Below are 22717 nucleotides of genomic sequence, written 5' to 3'. Positions count from 1 at the left end.
AAAAGAGGAAACTAATCCCTTGGGGATGTGTTTGATGTAGGCGCCCATTTAGGGGATTTGGGCAATAAAAGATTGCTCAAAAAGGCTTGGAAAATAAGAGGAAACTACTTCCTTCCAAGGCCAACCCTTCTCCTATAAATAGGACCCTCATTCCTCTCATTCCATTCATCCCACACAAGTTAGAGATTGAGAGACTCTCTCTCTAGACATTGTGGCCGAAATCCTCTCTCTCTCTCTTTTTAGTTTATTTTCGATTTTTCTTGTTTTGGCACCTAGGTCCTCACTCGACCTAGTGTTTAGCTCTGCGACTTCGAGACTCGTTCTTAAGTCGTAGCGTTTCAAAGTGCCCACTCACTGATTCCTTCTTTTCGAGTGATTTAGTGATAGAAACTTTCGTGGTTGCTCGAGGTGCCGAGGAAAGAAAGAGAGACGTGCTGCGAGGGGAGACGAGCGTTGCGAACTTTCCAAAAGCTTCTTCAAAGTTCAAGCTTCAAGAAAGGTTAGTAAACTTCTAGCTCATATTGGTTTTTAATTACATGTACTTGCACTTGTCTAGGTTAGTAAAAACTGTTTTACTTATAAAAGAAAATTTTTAAAATTCCGCCGCTTACCGAAGCGTTAATTATTTTCTTAAACCCTAGATCGATTCCAACACTAAGTTCATGCTAGAGGCAACAAAATGGATCATTTTATCATTGATATAAGCATTTCCACTGGGTGGATTACAAAAGGTTTCACTTCGAGGGGATTACATGTGATGGGACACAAAAAGATGGTGATAAAAAAGTAGATTAAGTGGAGTCCGATCGTTTACGCGGGTCTTGCTCTTGCCTGGACGGCTTCTAACTTTTAGGTGACAACGTTGAGAGGAGCTCTTGCCCTTTGAGCTCCGTTCTCATTGTTTCCCTTGTCGACTGCTTTGCCGTGTCGGCTTGTCGAGGCTTCAGAGTTGTTGACCATTTTAAGAACAAACTCTTTTAGTTCTCCTCCTCGGATTAAGGACTCGATTTGTCTCTTCAAATCGATGCATCCTGAGGTCACATGTCCGTAACACTGGTGAAACTCGCAGTACTTGGACCGGTCTCGTTTAGCGGGATCGCTTTTTAGAGGCGCGGGGTCGGTAAACTTGTCGCGAGCTAACGCGAGGATCCTCTCAGGCGGGGCGTTCAGCGGAGTGAAATTCGAGTGGTCTCGAAATTTTTCCACCAACAGACTCTTTGAATTAGTATGAGGTCGTCCGGAATTGTCGGCACGCGCCTTTTTCCTTTTCCAGTCGTCGGACTCTTCGTCCTCCCTTCGGCGATTTCCTTGGTCGTTTGTCCTTCGGATCTGGACAAACTCTTCTAGAGTGATGTATTTCCCGGCTCGGGCCGTGAGCTCGGTCATTGTCTTTGGCTCTTTCTTGATCAAGGAATTGAGGAAGTCGCCAAGTAGGAGTCCGTCGAGAATCGCCGAAATGCCGTCGCCATCTTCGAACTTGTCAACTCTGTTAGACTCCTCAGTGAAACGTGACAAGTATTCGCGCAGAGATTCGCTTCTCCTCTGCCTGACTGTTCGGAGGTGGCTCTTCCCCAGCTTTCTCTCTCTAGAGCCGCTGAAGCGGGCAAGAAAGTTTTGTTGCAGCTCCTCGAAAGATCGAATGGTTCCGGGCCTTAGCTTGAGGAACCATTGGTAGGCAGGGCCGCTCAAAGTGAGGCAAAAAGCCTGACACATGATCGCCATTGAGTGTCTCCCCACTTTCATCCACATCTGGTACTGTTGTATGTGACAAAGTGGGTCAGCCTTTCCATCGTAAGCAGGGATGCGCGGTAGAATGAAGTCGTGCTTGAAATCCTCTGCGAGGATATTCGTGGTGAATGGAGACGCAGCGTCTTCCATCATGTTGCGGACGTCTGGCGTCAATGTTTGGGTTGCTCTTATGCCTTGCACTTCGTCCCTCAACTTTTGGAAGAGTGTCATCACGTCCGTATTGTTAGTGGGGGTTGCCGCGGGGGCAAGTCTCGTCGTGCGTCCTCTCTTGTTATACGCCTGGTCGAGAGGCGCAATGTGTGGTGGAGTTGGATCGGTCGGGATCGGTCCCGTTGCCGCTCCGGGGTTCGCCGGGGGGTGGGGATTCCATGGAATCTCTCATCGAGCGTTTAGCTGTTGCCTTTGGTATTGGCCATGGCGGGTCCCGGGTCTCGGGTTATGGACACGTCTTGGTGGCACGAACCTTCGAGTATCGCCGCTATCCGCCATGTCCTCTTCGTGGCCTCGGCGATCGAAGGTGGACGGACGCGACCGATCTGTTCTAGCCTCGACGAAGGAGCGAGAGCTTTGTGAGGTGGCCGGGTGGTTTCGTGGCCTTGGCTCGACCATCGCTCGGCCAGCCTGACGGCGTCGATGATGGTAATGAACTCCTCTTGCTCCTTCGAGGTGGTTGTGGCCGATGTCCTGAATGCTCGGATCGGGGACGTCATCGCTTTCTCCTTGAAGGGGCACGGGTGCTTCGCCTTCGGGGTTGTCGTCGGGGACTTGCTCCGAGTTTTCAATTTCCGATCCCAACGGGATATACTCCGGTACGTCTTGCTCGTCGAAGACGTCGTTGATGAGGGTGTCTTGGCCTCCGAGTCTTGCGACAACGCCGGCGAGACGAAAGATACCCGTCTCGATTCGCTCCATTCTTGCGTCTCGGTCGCCTTGAACGAGTGCGGGGAAAGATTCCTCTCAGGGGGCGTCGTTCTCTTGGGCTTAGCGGGCTCGGGCCCGAGTGTTGAATGCGATGCTTCCCGCCGGAGGGGCGCCGCCCTCGGAGATAGCTAGGTGGCTAGCCATTTGTTATACGTGAGTTTTATGGTCTTCCGTAGAGGAAGTGAGTTTGCTGGTGGAGAGCTCGTGGTTGTTCTCGAGATCCCCTCCTTCTAGCGCCAAAATGTTAATGTGATTTCTCGGATAACATTTACGGGACACGTGTCGGGGTGCGAGCTTGCGACGTGTCTCGATCTTTTGTTGTCAGGGTCACGTTTCCTCGGCTCTCAAGAGGATTTGTGTTTTTTGAGGAGCGAGTAGGGTGAATGGGGGGTGTGACCGTGCTCTTCGTGAGCTGCCTACGTACCCGCTTTGCGGGATCAGGTCATGACGTAGTTCAGGGCGAGTGTGTTTGCTATGTGAGTGGATTCTTGGATTTTTATTTTTCTTCCTCCCGTCGAGAGGTGGCTCTCGGTCTTTGTTTATGATCCGGGATAATTTTGAAGTTGGGAGAGTATTTGGCTGAGAGAATTCTAGGGTTGAGAGAAAAACTGAAAGTTCAGAGGATTCTCAGTTGTGAATTGAATTTTGATTTGTGTGAGTGAGCTATTTATAGGAAAAACATGTCGCTTGTCGCAAATTCGCTTGTCGCTTGTCGCAAATCCGCTTGTCGCTTGTCTCAAATTCGCTTGTCGCGTGTTACAAATTCGCTTGTCGCTTGTCGCAAATTCGCTTGTCGCTTGTCGCTTGTCTCAATGTCGCTTGTCGCTTGTCCCAAATTCGCTTGTCGCTTGTCTCAAATTCGCTTGGTTTTAGTCATGCGTATTTTTAGCATTTGACTAAGTTGTCCTTTTATATTGTAACGTCGTTTTAGCAATTGAGATGTCATTTTTACCATAAGAAAAATGACGGTATAACATGTAACATTAATTGACAATTTTTCATAAATAACTTCCTCTTATTAACAATTAATAAGCAAAAATTATTTGAGAAAAAATGTCAATTAAATTGTTAATAAAATTAGTGGTTAATTAATTATATTAATCAAATATTAATTATTTAATAAATAATACATTTGATGGGACTTAATTGTTTATCCAAAGTGTTTAGCGTTCATATTTTATTAATGATAATCGGAGAGTATAGGAGTGTGATACACCTGAAAATAGGATCGAAAACGGGACAATGATAATATTTGACCGAACCTAATGAGATGTAACTAAATTTTATATATATATATATATATATATATATATATATATATATTACACATATATAATATATATATTATAATAATAAATAAATAAAGTTGCGGTGGCTAATATAGAGATTTGTAACTAACTAGACCACTTTAAACATGTGATTTTAGATTTAGTCTATGTTTGACAATTTTTAGGGATATAGCCAAGTGGCTTATGTGGCAATAATTAAGGTCTAATTTGCCTTTAATTATTTATTAACAAATTCGTTTGTTTCTCTATCCTATTTTTTTCAAATATTTTTTTTACATCAAAACTTCAAAAACTCGTATCTTTCTCATACGAACTCGAAATTGAGTGATTTCAGATCCTAAAAATTTGTGGCATCGAGATCTTCAAAAATAAACCCATTGTGTTTGATGAAAAATTATATTTATGTCGATAATTTCAAAAAAATTCAGTTATTTCCATATTTAAGGTAGTAACGTGATTTTTCTACATCTATGGTATTAAACATGATATTTCATCAAATACAATGGATCTATTTTTGAAGATCTCGGCGTCACGAATCCGTAGGATTAGGAATCACTCAATTTCGAGTTCATATGAGATAGATATGGTTTTTTGAAGTTTTTATGTAAAAAAAGTGTAGGAAAAAAATAGGAGAGAGAAGATGACGAATTTGTTAATAAATAAGGGCAAATCAGATCTTAATTATTGCCACATAAGCGACTTGGCTATATCCCTAAAAATTGTCAAACATAAGCTATAAATAAATTTCATAATTTCATTTTGGTTATTTTGCTCGACTGCCCTAATTCTATTATGTATTAGGCTTTGGTGGTGTGTTGTTACTTGTTAGTGTTGTGCGTGTGTGGGTCCAATTGATATTGGCGATGGATAATTAAGGTTACAATTGAAATTTTATTTTACTTTCTCGTTTTGTTGTACACATGGTCAATTAATCCGGTGGTGGCGGCCAGGTCAGATAACAGCGACGTCATTATTAGTTCTTTTTATAGTATTATTGTCTTACGTGGCCGGCAAGGCTGAAATGTGGTGCAATACACGTGGCATTATGATGAGGACCAGAACAGAGAGCTACTTGCTTCAAGTTGCATGCTTTTGCTTCTTAGTTGAAACCTGAAACGACCATTGAAGATGTCAATGCTCTTAACATTTCGTTCGTTTTTTTTCTCTTTGGCGGGGAAATCGTGACTTATTTTTTAATTTTTTACGTTACTACTATTTCCGGTAATTGTAGAACTATTATTTAGTTACTTTTTTTTCCCTCTATTTTTGTTCTTAAAAATATGAGTTCACAAGAACTTTAGCAAGGATTAAAATTCCGGGGGAACCGGACGGGAACCGGTCCGGTTCCCCCTTTTTTGAACTACCCGGCACCGGAACCACCAAAACCGGAGTTTTCCGGTGGTTCCGGGGGAACCGGACCGGGATCCGGGTAGGAACCCGGTTCCCATTTCCCGGTCCGGTTCAGTTAAAAAAAATTAAAAAACCGGATATAAAAGGCCGGATCCCCTTTCAAAACCCTCATTTCGTTCGGTTTTTTCTCCTCCCTCTCCCGACGCGGCTCAGCACATTTTCTCCCAGATCCCGGTCGGATCCCGCCGACCCGTCCCTTTCCCGACGCCAGAACAACTATTTCTCCCCATTTCCCGCCGGATCCCGCCATTACCGGTGAGGTTCCCGTCCTTTATGAGTTATTTTATGATTTTGAGTTTAAATCTTGAAATTTGTTGATGATTCTTGAAGATTAACTATAAATTGATAGTTGTGAGTCATTAGTGAGCATGAAAGTAGTTTTTATTTAAATTTTGGGTTGATGTTTGAAATTTTTTTGTATTTAATGATTTAATCCGAATTATTTATTAATGTTGTGGTTAGTTAGTGATGATTAAGGTTATGTAAACTTGTTTATTGATTTATGAAGAAATTATTATGAATTGTTTTTAATTTTAGAGCATTTGTGGTGATGTTTATAATTTTTTTGGTATTTAATCCGAATTATTTAGTAATTTTGTGAGTAGTTAGTATGATTAAAGTTATGTTAAACTTGTTTATTGATTTATGAAGAAATTGTTATGAATTGTTTATAATTTTAGAGTTTGTGTTGATGTTTATAATTTTTTTGGTAATTAATCCGAATTATTTAGTAATTTTGTGACTAGTTAGTGATGATTAAGGTTATGTAAACTTGTTTATTGATTTATGAAGAAATTTTGTGACTTGTTTTTCATTTTACAGTTTCTGTATATTACAAGTTGATAATTAGTTAGTGATATTGTGTAAATGTTATTTGTTAATTTGTAGATTACAAGTTGCAAGAATGTCGACCCCCGACCCAGCTAGGAAGTATTGCACACCCATTCCCGGAAAAAGTAGCGGCCACCAGTGCATATTTTGCGGGCACATTATGGGAGGTGGCGGCATCACGAGAGTGAAAAACCACCTAGCCCATGTAGACCCAACGAGGAGTGTCAAATTCTGTGAGAAAGTCCCTCCTGAAGTGAAAGTAGAGATGGAAACTTTACTTCAAGGCAATGTCGTAAAAAAGAAGAACAAACAGTCGTTGGATACTACGCTGCGCAAGACATTGACTAAGAATGTCGGCGTGGAAGAATCAGACGAAGAAGACTACGAAGCGCAATTACGAGCAGCTATGAAGAGGTCAAGACAAGAGGCGGCTAAGACGGAATGGGAGGCTCGGATGATGTCGAGGCCCGGCAGTGGTTCTACGGCAAAATCTCCACCAGCTGCTCCGTCATTATATAAGTCAGCGAGTGCGAAGCAAACAAAAATTGATGAGATAGTTGATCCGAAGAAGAGAACGTGGCTCGGAAGACACATAACAAAATTCTTTGTTCACCAACATGTGCCGGCGAGTAAGGCCGCCTCGCATGAGTTCAAAAACATGATAGCGTCCGCTCAAGATCTAGGTAATCCTCAATTCGTGATAAGTAATTGTATTTTCATATTGTCGAATCGCATGTGTTCTTGAAACGTTGACATGATGTATATTGGCATATTGCAGGTCCAGGCGTTCCTATACCAACTCCGTATGAAATTCGTAACAAGTACCTCGATATGGAGGTTGCAGACGCGGAGAACTACCTTGAAGAACAAAAGAAGCGGTGGGTAAAATACGGCTGCACTATACTCACTAATGGTTGGACGGGGCCGACCAGACTGAGCATCATAAACATTATGGTTTATTGTGCTGGTGCAACAGTGTTCTTAAAGTCAGTTGATGCGTCAAAGCATACGAAGACAGAGGAGTACATCTACGGAATATTGAGGTCAGTGGTCAAAGAAATCGGAAAACAGAATGTCGTCCAAGTTGTGACCGACAATGGTTCGAACTACAGGAGTGCCGGGTTGAAATTACAACGCAAGTACCATGTGTACTGGACACCTTGCGCCGCACATTGTCTAGATCCGATGTTTGAAGATATTGGGAAGAGAGATAATGTTAAGCAAACTATCAAAGCTGCGAGGGATGCGACGAAGTTCATCTACAACCACGGCACTGTGTTGTCCAAGTTAGTGGACACTGAGGTGCATCCCACGATGGGATTACTATACTACGTCTTCCACGAGATGAGAAAGAAGTTGGAGACGATGAGTGGGAAGAAATGGGTTGTCGACATCGTGAACCACAGATGGAGTACTCAAATGGAACATCCACTACACATTGCAACTTTCTTCCTAAATCCAAAGTTGCTGTTTAACCCGGATATCCACATGGACAATACCCACATGGCCGCTGTCACAAGGGTGTTCGACTTCTTGCATTCGGATGTTGATGGGTCAACTCTTGGGAGAGAGGTATAAAACTATAAATTATTACAACCTATATCACATTATGAATATATGAGTCTTATTTGATTTTCTAATTACAGTTAATCGCATTTCGAGACGCTCGAGGGGACTTCTCACAAAGAAGTGTTGTTTCGGCACGAGGCACCATTTGTGCAAGTAAGCTTGTGAGATGAATTGTATGCATTAACTATGTCATGGAATGGTAAGAAATTACATAATATGATTTATGTCACATGATTGCAGGTGAGTGGTGGGAGCTTTACGGAAATTGGACCCCGACTTTACAGACGTTGGCCATTCGAATTTTGTCACAAACTGCATCCGCCTCCGCTTGTGAGCAAAATTGGAGTACATTTGCCCTCGTCCACACAAAACAAAGGAACCGTCTAGCGTACAGCAGACTCGAGAAGCTTGTTTTCTGCTCATACAACATGAAGTTGCAGCTCCGTGAAGCAACTCGGATTCACGACAACAACCTCAACCCGATGGATCCTTTGGATATCATCGAACGAGCTTTCGAACGCTCGGGGAATGACAATGAGGGAGACGACGAAATGCTCCGCTGGATTGACGAAGTTCACATGGACGACGTCAACCAGAACCCGGATCCGGCAGTAGCTGAAGCGGCTCGAGAGCATGGAGTTGATCCGGAGCGAATGCTGAACGAGGACGTCCAACCTCAACGCGGATCCGGAGACAGTTCGGATTCAGATGGCGGAGGTTCAAGCCGTAGATCAAGCGGAGCAGGTGGAGGAGCAGGTGACGGTGGATCAGGAGCAGGTGCTGGAGGTTCCTATCGGTCTGGGGGTTCCTTTACTGCTGGAGGCACTTCAGTTGGTGATGTCGGCGGTGCTCAACTCGGATACGCACCATCGCAAGAAGATTTCGATCGTCTTCATCACCCTGCCTTTTTTGATTCAGGATACGGGCGCGGAGGTCAGGGCGGAGGTATGAATGATGCCATGTCATTTACGTCTAGCAATGACGTTGACGACTTGTCCTACAACTTTGGATCGGTATCAATTGGTCCTCAAGGCACAGAGTCATCTTATGATGACGGATCTTCCAGTTACAACTACCAGGACTCCTTTGCATCAAGTTACGCTCCCGAAACGGTGCAACCAGTTCCAGGTTATCCCCTCCACTCCATGTCTGTTGGTGCATCTCAGTATGAGTACGACTATCACTTGGACAGGTACTTTAGTGCATATGCTCATTATATGACTTGGTATGATTACTGTATGACCGCTGCATACGGGCGCTTTGAGTAGTCATTTGTATCCCTCTTATGTTGAATTTTTTGAACAATAGTATTTGGTGGATTGTGTTGAACTTTGTCATTTTGGTAATTAAACTTACTTTTTGTTGTGTTTGTAATTTGATATTGTGTTGAAACATTCTACACTATTTTTAATTTTATGAATTTTATCCTACGTACTTTGTATGTTTTTATGTATATTTCTTTCCTGAATTCCCCTCGGTAAATACGGTATTTGACGGTATTCCTCTACGGTAACGGTAAGTTCACCGGTACCGGTTTCTTTTTTTTTTCTTGCTTCCCCCGGTATTCCTTTACGGTACGGGGGGTTCCCTGTAAATTCGAAGGCTCGGAACGGTAACGGTAACGGTATTTCAATCCTTGAACTTTAAACACTAGCTGGTAATATAATATAATTATTATTGCTCAAACTGCTGTGGGAAGAAACTTTTGGATTTTGTACTCAAGACGTTATTATATCTGTTTAGTACGCCTTCATCTTATAGAATAATACAAGACATCGTCTGAAGAAAAAAAAACAAAAAATTAGAAAAATAATTAACTTAAACATTTGACATTGCTAAATAACTAACGTTTGATAAATTTATAGTAAATAGTAACTTTCAGATGTAAATCTAAGATAAATAATCAACGTTTGATAAATCTTATTTAAATAGTCACTTTCAGACGTAAATCTTAGATAAATAATCAACGTTTCGTATATGAAAGTGACTATTTATCTAAGATTTACGTTTGAAAAATAACTATTTACCGAAGATTTACCAAACATTGGCGCTACTAATTAAGCAATGTTAAACATTTAAATTAGCTATTTTTATGATAAATCCGGAAAAAATAGATATGAAAAAATTGATCTTTTGTCCTTTGCATGGATTAGAAGAAACACTTAACCATAAGAGTTTTGCATGGAAACTTCCCTCCCACCTAATCGATTGTGTATTGTATATTGCAGTTGAAAATAATACAATTAATTATTGGTTTGACCAGAATCTACTTCCTCCCTAGATATCATTTATATCTTGTTTATGTCTGAATATTCAGAATCTACTAGCTCATTATGGTTTATTTGGTAATTTGTAGTTTGCTAGGTATATCAAAGTTAAATACATACTTCATAGCATAATAAAAATTTATCAAGATTTAACTGTGGGGGATTTAAGCGTATATATATATATATATATATATATATATATATATATATATATATATATATATATATATATATATATATATCTATCTATATCCCATTCAAACTCCTGCGTAAAGTTTTTAGCCAAATTATTTAAAAAAAAAAAAATAGTCAAAATTAAAACATGACACGTACTATATATAATAAAAACATAAGCATATATTGAGCTATTTCTTTATTTATTTAAATAGATTGATTATAATTTTAATGATTTATATATATATATATATATATATATATATATATATATCCATTCAAATTCCTATGTAAAGTTTTTAGCCAAATTATTTAAAAAAAAAAAAATAGTCAAAATTAAAACATGACACGTACTATATAATAAAAACATAAACATATATTGAGCTATTTTTTTATTTATTTAAATAGATTGATTATAATTTTAATGAAAGGTAAATATTTAAGTAGTTGATATAATTTCTTCTTTAATATTAATGATTGACAAAAAAAAAATGCAACAATTGTAAAAGAAAAAAAAAATCTATTATGATTAACTATTTTTGCCTCTTATCTTGTAATTCCTGTTATTAAAATAAATTTGACTGCTTTCCCATGGAGAGCTCTTATACAACATTTGGAACATGAGGAAACATCTATTTCAAAACTCAAAAATTTAGATTTGTACAAAGTGAATATAGTGCAACACTATTCATATGTGTCCTTTGTTAAAAATCACCAAAAACAATGTGAAATCACTACTACAAAACAAGGATTCTACAACGCTTAAAAACAGTTGTGGAATGATTCTACAACGCTTGTCAAGCATTGTAGAAGCTTCTACAACGCTTAAATATCCGTTGTAGAATCCAAGAGGTTTCTACAACACTTCAACATCCGTTGTAGAATCCAAGAGGTTTCTACAACGCTTAAATATCCGCTGTAGAATCCAACTTTCTACAACGGATAACTAAGCGTTGTGGAATCTCCTACAACTGTATACATCCATTGTGAAATTTCTAAATAATTAAAAAATCCCCGCCGCGGCGACATATAATTTTCGCCGCGGCGAGATTATTACACAACGGATATTATATCCGTTGTAGAATCAACTTGCCGCGGCGAATATTACACGTCGCCGCGGCGGGGATTTCGCCGCGGCGACGTCAAATCTTAGCCGCGGCGACATGATTCTACAACGGATAATCCAACATTTGTAGTAGTTAATATAATTTTTCTTAACTTATTTGTACACAATTAAATCTAATACAGAAAACCAATCAACTTAAACACAAAGTAAAGTAAATACTCAACAACAATCAGACAACCAATTTTAATGTGGAAAACCCTCAAAGACAACCTGTAGGCCGCTTAAGAAACCTTCCACTAACAATATAAAGGGTATACAAAATTTCCCAAACACATATAGAGGTACATCATCATCAACAACATCATCATCATGAATAACATGACATAAAAGAGGAACAATCTCACCAAGTGATTGTTGTCCGTCCATTTCGGGCCCTTGGAATGGCTCAACGGACCGTCGAAATCGGGACCGAATGAGCATGTCATGTCGGCCCGTCGGCCACCAGGCGTTCTGCCAATCGACCATCACACGCTCGGCCGGTCGGCCCGTCGACAACTAGGCGCTTGGCCAGTCGGCCTCTCGGCCATTTGCGCTCGACCGGTCGGCCACTCGGCCATGGCACACGTCTGGCAGGCTTCCTCGCCCATGTAAGGCTCTCCCGAATCTATAAATAGGGTCCTTGATTCAAAGACGAGGGTAATTCGATTTTAAGCCTTGAAACACTGCCGAACCTGTGAGACGCTCGTTTCACTCATCGTCGACCCCCAAACACTAAACCTCTATTCTTTCACCTCAAAGATCCTTGTAATGTTGAACGTCAGAGATGTAAACAGAGGCAACCCCTCTGTTTTTCCTTTGTAGTTCACTTTTTTTCCCCTTTGTCTGAGATCCTTGATGGACGTGGAAGATCACTCACAATTAGGGAATTACTCGGGATACCGAGTTTGAGATGCTTAGGCTCGAGCGGGACCACTTGGTCCGGCCTTGGGTTGATGCGCAAGTCTCTAAATAGTTGTCCAAAAACAAGCGACAACACTGGTAGAATAATAAAAACGGATATCTAGAGAGCAAATATGAAAGGTCAACACCATTAGAAACGACGAGAGTTACCGGTCGTTTTCGGGAAACCGAAAAAACAAAAACAATATCGCGCCGATCGGGCTTCGCCGGCCGGACCACCTGCCGGGCCCTGGCCCGTGCACATGCCAGCCCGCTCGCGCAATGCGTCGCCGGGCCCTAGGCCCGCGCACACGCCCAGCGCCCCCGGCCCATGGGCCCGAGCGTGCCCAGCGCCCCTGGCCCATAGGACCGCGCGCGCCCAGCACCCCCGCCCCTCAGCGCCCTCGCGCCCCCGGCCCTCCGGCCCGCGCGCGCCCTGCTCCCTCGCCTGCGCGCGCCCTGCTGCCTCGGCCGTGCGCCCCAGCGCTGGCCGGGCCTCCTTCGGCCGTGCGTCCCAGCGTTGACCGGACCTCCCTCGGCGAGCGCCGGCACGCCCCTGGCGAGATGTCGGCCCAATCGCGCTCCCGACCGGGCTCCAGGCCCCGGTGAGCCCCGCACCCGGCAGGGCCTCACGCCCGTGCGCGCCCCGCACTTGGCCGGGCGTCACGCCTCGCACCCTGGCCGAGGATGCCTCCCGCACGCATGCCGTGCCCCGCGCCCTACCATCCGATGGGCCTCCAGGGGACCAGTCCAAGGCTTCCTCCAAGCCTATAAATACGCCCCCCCTCCCTCTTCACTTGAGGGGGACCTTGATTTTGAGATTTTTGGGAGAATTCTCTCTTCTCTCACCAATCTCTTGTGACATTCCAAGAGACCTCTCCTCCTTTCCCGGTTCGGCTCAGAAATCCGAGAACCCCCCTCGACGAGAGGGAGCGCGTTCCAATTTTGCAACCTGAGTCTTCACAACGCACAAGCTGCGCCTCAGCTTCTTGGCCCTTTGTGTTAGAACTCTGAGCTTCGAGTCAAGTGACCACTCTAAAGTCTTCACTAGAAGCTACGATCAGGGTCCTTCTCTAAAGTCTTAGATTCTCAACCTCCGAGTCCAAGATAGCCACCTCACCTACATTGAACTACGTTATGACCTGATCCCGGACTACGGGTACGTAGGCAGCCAACATTTGGCACGATCACACCCTCCAACACACACCTCAGGGTCTGGAGGGTGCAACTCGGTCTCCGAGTTCACATTTTTTTGCTCAGGTGCGATCACTTGGTCCGGCCTTGGATCGAACTGCCCGTAGTTTTTAATCGTTGTTCATTTTCGTGCGACAACATTTTGACGCTAGAAGGAGGGGACTTCCCGACTTATACAGCTCGAAATCCCTCCTACAACTCGACCCCTTCTTTCTCAACTTCAAAAAGACATGAGCGGTCAGCCACCCGTTCGTTCTGAGGGCGTGAATAACCCCGAGAATGCAATCGGAGTGAAGAAATACTTCTTGCGCTCCCGATTGCATGGCGACGAGGAGTCTCTCAATGAGGAGAGTCACACTCTCTCAAGGGCGGCTAACGCGAGGTACCAATGCCAACTGGCGGGCAAGGGACCTATGCAAGATGTTCCTCAAGGGGAACCCGAAGACCTCGTAGATGAAGAATATGACTATGATCCTGACTACGAGGGCTTGGAGATTTCGGAGGATATCGAGACTTCTCTCACTAAAGACGGGGAGCTCCCTGTAGAGATCGAAGTCGGTCTTTCAAATCCGCCGCCTAAGACAAAGGCGATACCCATCTCCTGCCAAGATGAGACTTCCCGACGATCAGCCCATGACCGACTTGGTCAGAGAAGAAATGTCAGGGAAGGTCAAACGACTCGGCGAGTGAGGCGTGTGGCTCGAAGCTCACGCCCCCATGCCACTGACCAAGACCTAAGGGATCGGCTTACCGCCCATCGGAACAACCGTGGCGAAGACCTACGAGAGAGGTTGAGTGCCCGCCAGGGTCACAAAACCTGTGGCCCCAATCAATGAGGACCCCCGCACGGCTCAAGGGTCGAATGAAAAGCCCCAGGTGACTCCTCCGGAACTGGGAGTGACCCCCAACACTGGCCTTGATGTCGTCACCATGATTCACAACATTCACAATGAAGTACATGATCTACGTGAAGGCGGCTTGGCCGGTGATACATATGGGGTCGTAGAAGAACACTCCTCGCCATTCACTGCCCAAATCCTTGATGAGGTCTGCACGGGAAACTTCAAACTCCTGAATCTCCCTCTCTACAGTGGGAAAACCAACCCCACTTATCACATCCAACACTACGAAACTTGGATGAAGATGCAGGACGTCTCACCTCGGTCTCTATGCCAGGCTTTTAGTCTTACCCTTACGGGACCCGGCTTCGAGTGGTTTATGAATTTAAGACCAGGGAGCGTCCAATCGTTCAAAGACCTGAAGGACATGTTCCTAGCATGATTTCCTACATCGATGGTTCAAAAGAAAACCAAGATGTACCTATGGTCAATCAGGCACGAGAATAACGAGTCCTTGAGACAGTATCTCACTCGGTTCACCGCAGAATCGAACAAGATTGACCGCTTCGATGACAGTGACGCGATAATAGCCATCATCGAGGGCTTGCGCACTAGGGACTTCTTAAAGTCCCTCGTTGGCAGAGTCCCTTCTACAATTACCGAGTTAATGAACCGAGCCAAGACTTTCATGGGGGTTGAAGATTACCTCGACGACCGTAGGAGCAATAATCAAAGCTCCCGCCGTCGAGACGAGTCCGGCAACAAGCAGGGCAACCCCCGAAAGAAAGTGAATAAGGGAGGTCAAGCTTCCTATGGCCGAGACCCCTTACATCTCAAAAGCTGCGTCTTGCGAACAACTTCAGAGACTATTCACAATTCACACCTTTGAACTCCTCAGTAGATTGAATCTATGTTGTGACGCGTGACAAATCCACCACTCTAGCTCCAATGAAAGGCGACCCCGCCTCTCGCGATCGGTCTCGTTATTGTGAGTTCCACTAGGATTATGGTCATATGACCGTTCAATGCTTCGCGCTCAAGCGACAGATTGAGACATTGATCCAAAGTGCCGAGCTCAAAGATTTTATTCTCCGAACCTGAGAAGGGTGGAGGAACCAACACTAACACCGACCATACCACGGTCGCGGCTATGGCCGACACACAACTCCATGTCGTCACCACCATACTAGGTGGCTTGCAAGACAGGGATTTAGCCCGGCAAAGAAAAAAGCTCCTTAGGGCTGCCTCTTAAGAAGGCCTTGCTGGGCAAGTTAACCTCACATATGAGGAACCTCCGTCTGTACCATATGAGACGATACATTCACCAATGAGGAGGCTAAGCGAGTTGTACATCCGCACAATGACACAATAGTCCTCAAAGCCCAAGTGGCTAATTACTTGGTGAAAAGGGTCCTTATTGATAATGGCAGCGCAACCGATATAATCTTTAAGACCACCCTAGAGTGCATGAAGCTCTGGGGGCTCCGCCCGGTCCCGACCCAGACACCTTTGTTTGAGTTCACGAGAGAAAAGGTCATGACTGAAGGAATCATTGATTTACGGTCACCTTTGGAACTACCAGAGGTATCGAAGTCGTTCACATGGTCCCCTTTCTTGTGGTTGACCAGGAGTCGCCCTACAATGTCATCATTGGGCGACCCACGTGGAACAGACTAAGGGCCATCACATCCACATATCACCTACTGGTGAAATTCCCCACGAATGAGGGAATTGGCGTCATGGTTGGTGATCAGACCCAAGCGAGGATATGCTATGTCCAAGGTGTGGACGGCAAGCCCACTGATAAAAGGGTTAACAAGATCTACCCGCTAGAAGACGACTACCCGTGTGATAAAAAAGACGCACGGCAGCTCGGGGAACTAGATCCCCGTGATGAGACCGAGAGGTTAAAGGTTGACACCCCCGATGATCTCACTTCGATCATTCTCGACGAAGCCAAACGTGACCAGGTTGTGAAGATCGGTACACAACTCTCTCTCGCCATCAAAAGTCAACTCGCGTCCTTCCTTCGGAAGTTCAAGGATGTCTTTGCGTGGACTCATGCATACATGCTTGGAATAGACCCCGATGTGATTGTGCACCGGTTGAATGATGACAAAAACATCGCCGAAAAATTACAAGCTAGATGCGCATTCAATCCTGAACGATACCTAGCGATAAACGAAGAAGTTAAAAAGCTTCTCTCCACTGGCTTCAAACGAGAAGCCAAGTACCCCAAGTGGGTGGCCAACGTGGTCATGGTAAAAAAGCCTAATGGGAAACGGCGCATTTGTATAGACTACAAAGATCTTAACAAAGCCTGCCCAAAAGACTGCTTTCTGCTTCCACGTATCGAACAACTGGTCGACGCCACGGCCGGACATGAGCTACTAAGTTTCAGGACGCCTACTCGGGCTATAACCAGATACGGATGCACGAGCCCGATCAGATAACGACAACCTTCGTCACTAATCGAGGCCTCTACTGCTATAAGGTCATGCCTTTTGGCCTTAAGAATGCAGGAGCTACTTACCAACGATTGGTAAATAGGATCTTCGCTGATCAAATCAGCAAGACTATGGAAGTATACGTGGACGACATGCTCATTAAAAGCCTACTGGCTACTAATCACGTAGACAACCTAAGGGAGATGTTCTTAATCCTCCGCCGCTACAAAATGAAGTTCAATCCCAACAAATGCGTGTTTGGGGTTGAGTCTGGGAAGTTCCTAAGCTACATCGTTAGCCGGCGAGGAATTGAAGCGAACCCCGAAAAAATCAAGGCACTCCTTGACATGAGATCTCCTCAACGAGTTAAGGAATTCCAAAGTCTGACCAGTCGAATTACCGCCCTCTCGCGTTTTGTGGCTAAGGCAACCGACAAGTGTAAATCGTTCTTCAAAGCTATAAAAAAGACGGACGACTTCGTATGGATGGACGAGTGCGAAAAAGCCTTCCAAGAAATGAAGGCCTACTTCGGAACACCTCAATTCCTCTCCAAACCGAAGGAAGGCGAGACGCTCTACGTCTACCTCGCGGTCTCTGAACGGGCAGTAAGCGTTGTTTTAGTCCGCGAAGAAGAGAAGATTCAATGGCCTATCTTCTACGTGAGCAAAGCCTTACTCGACGCCGAAACGCATTATACAGAGATAGAGAAACTCTCTCTCGCTCTCCTCGTAGCCACCAAAAAGCTACGCCCCTACTTCCAGGCTCATCCTATCGCGGTCCGAACAGGATACCCCATCGGTAAAGCTCTTCAAAAGGGAACATCGACTCGCATGGCGATCTGATCCCAATAATTGAGCGAGTACGCAATCGAGTTCCACCCGAGACCGACAATAAAGGCTCAAGCCCTAGCCGATTTCGTGGCAGAATTCTCCTATACTCCCGACATGGGAAGAGCGAAAGATTACTCGACCGACGACTTGTCGGCTCGAAAGAGAAAGGTTGACCCTACGGGTCCCATCTGGTAATTACATGTAGACGGAGCATCCAATGCTTAGGGAGCCGGCGTCGGTGTTATTTTAACCAATCCCGAACGGTAGAAGTTACGCTATGCCCTCCTCTACGGATTCCAATCCTCCAACAACGAGGCCGAGTAAGAAGCCCTCATTGTGGAACTAGAGCTCGCTCAAAAGCTCAACGTACAAAATTTACGAATACACTGTGACTCGCAGTTGATCGTAAATCAGGTTAAGGGCGACTACATCGCCAAAGAGCCTAACATGATCGCCTACCTGGAAAAAACAAATACCAAGCTAGATGCCTTCTCTTGGTTTGAGATCATCCAGATCCCAAGAGAAGAGAACGCCGAGGCTGATGCTCTCCTCGCCTCAACTCCGGTATCACGTAAGACGAGTTAGGAACTATTCTGGTCGAGTCTCTCTCGCGACCTTCCGTCTCACGCGACAAGGTTGGAACGATCGCGAGTACCGCTCATCCAACTTGGATGACTCAGTTTAAGAACTTCTTACGAGGAGGGATACTCCCCGAAGACCGCAAAGAAGCCGAAAGGTTGAAGGCCCTCGCATCTAAGTATGTGTTACAAGGCAAAGCTCTATACAAGCGCGGGTACTCGACACCGCTGCTCCGATGCCTTGATAGCGTTGAGTTGACTAAGGTCCTCCGCGAAATCCACGAGGGCAATTTTGGGAACCATTCCTCTGGGAGATCCCTCGCGCTAAAAGCGCTCCGACAAGGCTATTTCTGGCCCACGATGAAGAAAGACGCCTACAACAGGGTGAGAAAGTGCGACAAGTGTCAACGTGTCTCTACCGTTCCACGGCAACCCTCATCTCCCCTGGGTAGCATCGTCGTACAACGTCCCTTTGCAAAATGGGGCGTAGACATCATCGGCAAGCTTCCTAAAGCTCCGAGACAGTACGAATACTCCATCGTCGCTATCGACTACTTCACTAAGTGGGTCGAAGCCGAGCCTTTAGCCAGAATCACCGAGGCCAACATAACAAACTTCATCTGGAAGTCCATCGGATGCCGCCACGATGTCCCAGTGTCAATTGTGACCGCCAATGGTGCACAATTCGACAACGCCCGGGTTAGAGAAATCTGCACCCAACTAGGGATCATCAAGACATTTTCATCCCCGCGACATCCACATGCTAACGGCCAAGTGGAAGCCGTCAACAAGACGATGAAAAGCAACCTCAAGAAACACCTTGAAGCCAAGAAGGGTGCATGGGCTGAGGAGCTACCGTTCATCCTATGGGCCTACCGAACGACTGTTCGAAACATCACCGGAGAGACCCCCTTCTTCCTAGCTTTCGGGATTGAGGCGGTGGTCCCCGTGGAAACCGAGGTCCCCACTTACCGAGTCGACACTTTCAACGAGAAAGAAAACGACGAGGCCATGCGCCTTGAGCTGGATCTAATCGACGAGAAAAGATCTGAGGGTTTCACCCGACTCGCCGCACAAAAGCGCAAAGTCGAGAAGTACTACAACGCTAAAGTCAAAAGATGAATCTTCGCCGTCGGTAGCCTTGTACTCAGGCGCGCGTTCCAAAACACCCAAGTGCAAGGCCCCAGTGTCCTAGGCCCGAATTGGGAAGGACCATATAGAGTTCGCCAAGTCATACATGACGGAACCTATTACATCGAATACACGGACGAGACCCCGATCTAACATCCTTAGAATGCCGAACACTTGAGGCAGTACTACCAGTGACAAACAGTTCCCCAATTTATTGCTTTGATTTCCCTAATTCAATAAGGCCCATGTGCCAATGTTTGAGGATGTTATCTTTTTGCAATAATAATAAAGTATGAGGTTTTTCTCTTTTCAAAAATCCCCTTTATTAAGTTTTTAGTCATCAAGACACGACATGTACACTAAAAACTTGGGGGTCTAGTGAATCCCGCGACGTATACCCAAAAATAAACGACCCAAGAAACAAAACCTTAAGCCCCCTGCACACACACGGGAATACGGGCTTAGGAAGCTCAAACCCCGATGGCCCTTCGAGCATACGGGTTTGAGTAAAGTCGTTGACCTAGCTCGATGCACCTTCGGTCGCCAACTTGCACGAAGTGAGATCGCCAGATACACGCTTAAGTCCCCCGCACACACATGAGGATACATGCTTAAGAAGAATCGCCAAATACATGCATAATCCTTTCCTGCCATTTCACGGATAATATTTAGAAACGACTTTAGAAGCCTATTGTCACTGCTAAAAGTAATATATTTTTTTTAAATATTATATTTTTCTGTTTCTAATTTAAATTTGGACATTTCATTTTTGAAAACATGAAATTAAAAGTTTCATTTATACCAAAATACGTAGTAATATAACTAATTAAAAGTTTAAACAAAATAAAAATGAAATATAATGTGTCTGAACATAATAAAATGTCTAAATAAGAACTAGGCTTAACGTCGTCCGCCTGAGGCGCGTCGTCCGCCTGAGGCGCGTCTTCCACCTGGTCCATATCCAGGCTCATCAGGGTCGGGGCCACGACTTCCTCTACTTGTTCGAGCCGATGATGATGGAGGATCCTCAGGTGATCCTCGACATCGTGCCTCTGGGGTGTGCTCAGATGTATGTGGGGAGCTCGATGCCGGTAACTCGTAACGGCTCGCAATCTGACTCTAAATCAATGCAACCTTTGGGTCGAACGGTCCTCTAGACAATGCGTCGTAAGCACCAGCTAGGTCTCTCACTGCTTCCTGGAGCGTAGACCTCTCTTCCTCTCGCGCAAGGTCCCTCTGAACTTGAGCTGATGAAGGTCCAGTCCGATATCATGAGCTTGGGCTTCTAGCAGATCTGAACAAGGGATTAATGGACCTATCCATTTAAGTCCAATCACGTCGTGTGCCGAGAACAATAGTCATGGCAGCCTCCTACGTAGCGTCTTGGCTCGGGGATTCCCCGCGCACCTTAGCTTGTCGTCGTATATCAGCTACCTGATCTACGATCCGGGCCTCCATACAATAGTTATAAATTTTACATTACTTGAAAACATGAAGCGTTACTGAAAATTATTAAACCTACATAGTATTGTCCAGCAGCAGGCATAGTATTGATGGAGTCTCTCCCACACAACGAACGGACTCAACATAATACCATTAGCCTACCTCTGCAAAAGTAGATAACGAATTAGTATACTTGTTAAATAAGTTATACTTTAATTAAAACTTACGGTCATCCATCAATACTATGCCTACTGATGGACAAAATTAGCGTACACCTTGGGAAGGGAATTCAAATTCATTATTGCTTGATCTTCATCTTCAATTTTCACGCCAATACTCTCAAGATCGATAAACATCTTTGAGAAGTCATCAACGTAGTCTTCAATTGGCTTATCTTCTCCCATGGAGAAATCGAACATACGCCCTTTTAGATAAACTCTATTTGTTACAACCTTTGTCATGTACAACCACTCAAACTTGAGCCAGACATTTGTGGCAGTTTTCTCCTTCAAACTTTCTCTGAGAACCTTGTCTCCGAGATACAGCACGATTGTGCTATACGCTAAGTCGAGCGCATTTTCTTTCTCTTCCTCCGACATCGTTGCTGGAAGATCTTTCTCTCCGCCGACAGCCTTCGCCACCTTCATCTGAACAAGAATGACTCTCATCCTCTGTCGCCATAGAGCGAAATCTCCTTTTTCCCTCAAAGCAGTCAATCTCTATCTTTGCAAAACCAATTGCGTTAATTCGAAGGCTCTGATACCAATTGTTGACCTTCTAACACGAAATATTGACAACAATGAATCAAACGCAAAGCATGCACACAACGACACCAATAATTTCACCCTCATTCGGTAAAAAATACGACCTAATCCAGCCTTGCTCTACTAACCAACAATGCTATGAGAATTGGTCAGAGAAATAGAAGAACAACGATTTGTTTCTAATTGTACAACACAACAAAGAAGATCACTCAAACAATCGATTAAAGATTGATTCGATTGCTTCCTCTCTTTTCTCTTTGTGTTTTCTAATCCCTAATTATCAAAATGAATTAAAATTAACCTAACTACTTTTGTTGACTGCCTTTGTAAACACAAATAAGCTAAATTAAAATAGTCTCTAACTAATAAAACTAGCCGTTGAAGCTTTTCTGTACACGTCAGCCTTTATCTCACCGAGCTTTACATCAACTACTTTCACTGCATTTTATGCTTAATACCATGAAAAAGTAATCGCCAGCTCAAATATATTTACGTTTGTAGGGTTGTTTTTGAGCTTATGGGCTAATGCCCGCGTAAATTATAAGATCCGCAGTTGCCCATAAGCTTTTTTCAAGTGGTACAAAAGTTGTACCAATTTTATATAAAACTTACACTAATTTGCTGTATGAGATGCCCAAGTACTTAAATCATATACACTGACATTAAATATGCACTTTAATAATTTAGGGTGAATATATGGGCATATACTTAAATTACACATGAACTCGATCGGTTTAGACATCTTGTAAAGATTTTAGGACAAATATGTATCTTTTGGGTAGGTACGTAATAAATAATAAGGAACATGATATATATATATATATATATATAAATCATGTGTTTTATGTTTGAGTGAAATATCGACTTTAATTTTTTATTTTCAAAAATATCGAGTTTATATCTTCTGTTTAATTAAAATTATACCTTAAAATAGATAACAGTATCACAAATCTTCTTTTTGTTGAGTTTTCATTGATGTTGACTCAAATATTTATATGTAAATCTCATTTTACCCTTATTCATTCGCACTCTATATGTAATTTATTAAAAATAATGAAAAAAACAACAATTTTTGAATCATGGAAAACGCATACAGAAATTAGGGATAAAAATCGACAGTCGATAGTCATCAAAATCACTGTTTCGAGCATGAAATTCAAGATTTAGAGTTGCAAGTCGAATGGGAAATTCTTGGGAGGTATGAATATTATTAGTCTATGATTTAAGGGTTTTTTTTTTTTTTTTTAATTGGGAGTTAAGGGATTAATTTGGGATT

At 43.9% G+C, this 22717-nt stretch overlaps 1 protein-coding gene across 1 annotated transcript; it reads right to left on the bottom strand.

The window, feature by feature from the left end:
• Positions 1-849: 849 nt before the first annotated feature.
• On the bottom strand, positions 850-1959 carry LOC149393433 (uncharacterized). Its single transcript, XM_089618027.1, has one exon. It carries the CDS (start codon positions 1957-1959, stop codon positions 850-852), a length of 1110 nt encoding a protein of 369 aa, XP_089474153.1.
• Positions 1960-22717: the final 20758 nt, after the last annotated feature.

Source organism: Urtica dioica, chromosome 6 (genome assembly GCF_054948205.1).
Source record: "Urtica dioica subsp. dioica isolate 48M chromosome 6, U.dioica_male_clone48M_v1_H2, whole genome shotgun sequence".
Lineage (NCBI taxonomy): Eukaryota > Viridiplantae > Streptophyta > Magnoliopsida > Rosales > Urticaceae > Urtica > Urtica dioica.
The sequence above is the reverse complement of the archived record's forward strand: the minus strand, read 5'-3'. Positions and strand labels throughout refer to the sequence as shown.